Source organism: Triticum dicoccoides, chromosome 6B, assembly GCF_002162155.2.
Source record: "Triticum dicoccoides isolate Atlit2015 ecotype Zavitan chromosome 6B, WEW_v2.0, whole genome shotgun sequence".
Taxonomy (NCBI): domain Eukaryota; kingdom Viridiplantae; phylum Streptophyta; class Magnoliopsida; order Poales; family Poaceae; genus Triticum; species Triticum dicoccoides.
In genome coordinates, this window is record NC_041391.1 from 70,939,419 (window position 1) to 70,942,770 (window position 3,352).

General features: G+C 47.0%; 1 protein-coding gene across 1 annotated transcript; it reads right to left on the reverse strand.

The window, feature by feature from the left end:
* Positions 1 to 755: 755 nt before the first annotated feature.
* On the reverse strand, positions 756 to 2,483 carry LOC119320020 (F-box/FBD/LRR-repeat protein At3g26920-like). Its single transcript, XM_037594165.1, has 3 exons — positions 1,563 to 2,483; positions 1,352 to 1,486; positions 756 to 1,252 (listed from the first exon to the last, which is right to left on the reverse strand). Exons 1-3 carry the CDS (start codon positions 2,481 to 2,483, stop codon positions 890 to 892), a joined length of 1,419 nt encoding a protein of 472 aa, XP_037450062.1. The 3' UTR covers positions 756 to 889.
* Between the last annotated feature and the right edge of the window lie 869 nt (positions 2,484 to 3,352).

A 3,352-nucleotide genomic window follows, 5' to 3' on the forward strand; every position in this document is an offset into this window, starting at 1 on the left:
TGAGGTATTAATTCATAATTCACATAGAATTTATGTTTGGTTTTTTACTGACACACAACCATCAACTAAAGTCTAGCGACCCTCCCTTAAACAGGATGGGGTACAATTAAGAAAAATGGAAGGACAAGACGAAGGATCGATATTACAGATTGGACTAGTTGCAAGCACCAGTTATAACACTCATGGAAGGTATACTGTGAAGAAGTGTGCCCACCTTGTAAATATCGGAAGCAATCATGCATAGTATCCTGATACCATATTGCTAATTAGCCAAGTAAAATCATCTGGTACTTATACATGCCACAAGTATTTGCTTCCAATACTAACTTAGCTCCACAGCAGGTAACAAATGGGGTCAACTCCATGAATTGTTGACGTTAGTTCAGAACCTCAAGCCTCTTTCACTTAAGAATGTAGGATACCCCACACACAGTGATAAAGATGCAATCAGTTTCAGCCTAGTATATTCAGCTTTTACCAGCATATTTCCAGCTGCAGGCAGAGACACGATGAATATTGCAGCATTTACTCCACTGGCTGTTCCGGATCGATAGCCAAACTCCGGCCTGATGGTAGGCATAGAAATTTTTAGGAGCATTGCTTCCTAGCTAGAAAAGCATCAAGCAAATGTCATATATACGTTCGCGGAAAATAAAACCACCGATTAAACTTCACATATCGCTGTATATAATTGAAAAGACAATGAAGTTTCCAACACAAGCATGCATGTGTTTCTAAACCAACTTAGGCTCCATCCCAGTTACAACTTTCGGAAGTTTTTTTTCACCCCTACCCATTAGAACATTAATTTCGGCACTGAACTCTTTCTGCATCAACGCCATCTACAAAATGAACATAAGATAGTGCAATCTTCAGGCATCAACCCTGTCTATGGCTGTCTGAAGGGGTCAGCCACTGACAAATCATGGATATGATCCTCTACATGTTTGTCAATAAAAAACAGAGAATTCCTGAATTCAAATTGAGCATCTCGAGAAGCTCTGTTTTCGACTTGGAGCAGGCTGTGCTGGTGAGCCACCAATTCATCACTGTAGTCGTTCCATACTAGAAACTCAATTTTCTTTAGCACTTTTGCATTCAGAACAAAGAATCTGGCCAAGTGAACCTGTTTCTCATAGCTCATGTATAACGTCAACATCACTTTCTTTAGATGGGTCTCAAGGCATTCAATTGGATATAGTGGGTCATCCTGAGGCTCAAATGTCTTGTATGTCTGATAGTATTCGTGAAACTGCAAAAGGGAAAGGAGAGGCATATGTCAAACCGTTGCTAACTAGGCTAGTTAGTATGTCAATGCATAAATTTAAAGCGAGCAAAGATGAATACTCACACTGACGTAGAGCTTTTCCAAACATGGGAACCATCTAAGGACGCCAAGAAGTGCATCCAATTGAAGAGCAGAACACGTGAGGGCCAAAACCTTCACGGTGCTTATCGAGTTTGCCGAGCTGACTGGGCTCATTCCCTGAAGAAAATAAACAACCAGCATCAAAAACAATTATCTCCATGTAAGAATGTTGTATGATATCTGTTTCTGCTACCTGAAAGATCCGGAATTTGCACGAGTCCGCTGAGAAAGGCCCCAAAATCTCCAGCTTAGGCGCCCTAATAACCCGGATAGTCACACAATGATTCCAGTGACAATACGGCAATAATAACCTTTCAAGGCGAGGAGCATCCTCGAGGACCAATTCTGTTTTTTCACCAGAGTTATGACGAAAGCCAATGCTTCTAAGAGTTGGCGAGCAAACACGGAGGCAACCAGCTGTAGCATGAACTTGGAGCATGTATAGGCTTTCCAAGGCATGGCAGCCCGAGAGCAAGCTCTGGAACGCGTCCCCGGAGAAGGAAACACAATGCAACGAGAGCTCCTTGAGGAGAGGGAAATTGAAGGACTGTGGGACTGTGTCAGAGAAACCGCAGTTCCTGATCTTGGCAACGAGGAGGGTGGATGCCGAGCGGAACGTGGATTGCGGCAACTGATATCTGCCCTTGGATGCCGAGAGGTACTCATAGCCGATATCGAGCTCCTGGAGGTTGGCGAGGGCCGGGGAGTCGAACCAGCTCTCCACCGCCGCATAGAGATCGCCGGCCCCGAGGAAGAGGAAGGAGAATCGGCGGGCGGGGCCAGGGTGTTGGGAGATTATCTTGGAGACAGCGGAGGTGGGGACGGCGTAGCGATCGAAGACCGGGACGGGGAGGAAGGCGAGGACCTCGAGGTTGAGAGGCGCGGAGCGCCACAGGTGGCGCCATCGGCGGGAGAGGATCTGCGTGCGGCCGCCATCTTTGGTGGGGAGGAGGGAGATGATGGTTCCGAGGAGGACGTCGGCAAGGTGGCTGATGAGATCGCCAGCGTTCACATCGTAGTCGCCGCTCCGCGTCCGCTTCCACGCGGTTCCATGGGATTCCTCCTCGTTACGAGCGGGTCCCGCCGCCGCTGCCTCCTCCTCCTCCTTCTCCATGGTCGGCGGCTGGCGAGACGGAGCGTTTGGGTGGAGTCGGCGGAGCTCCGAATATATCGATCGGTGGTGGTTTTGGGCTTGGGCTTTCTATTAGAAGTTTCCCAAATTAATAGTACAGGATAGAAGAAGAAGAAAAAAATTGTCTCAAAAAAAAAAGGAATATAGACCTTCCGATATGCCTATTTCAATTTCAATCTAGGTGAACTTTCCCCTAAAAAATCTAGGTGAACTTTTTTTTTTTGCGAATGAAACATTTCATTACTTAAGCTTTTTTTAGGGAAATTTCATTACTTAAGTGGACACATGGCGGGCTTCCCATATGAAGATCCCTCGAGAAGGAGTACATAGTATGGAGAGTGACGGAATCCACGAAAAGAAGGATTATCTCGAGCAAAACTTTGTAGGTACCTACTAATTTACAACTATGGGGCTCAAGTGAAACCAATGAAATTTGCAAATATTTCACCAATTTAGTCTTTACCACTGCTTAGTGGGAATTACAGCATAAACAACAGAGTTGACCTCAGGACCTAAGGCTCTGGCTTCTCCACTGCCTGGTGGGCTGTTGTTGTCGAGCCCGTGGTGCAAGGGAAGGTGGTGCGATGACACATCCAGGTCCAAAACAAGAGGCAGAGCATCATGAACTACACACTTCGTAGGAAAGCGGTACAGACCTGAACTCGCCCCTAGGAAAAAACTAGGGTTTCGACGTCTTCCGGTGATCTGCGTCGGAATCCTATCTCCGTTCGTTGCTCTCAAGTGCGATCGGATTCCTCTACGAGGGTGTTCCTTTCGGGCCTTGGGCGAGGGGCCAGACCGCCTTGGAAGGACATGGCGGAGGAACTACTGGCCCGTCTCACCCTGCAGGA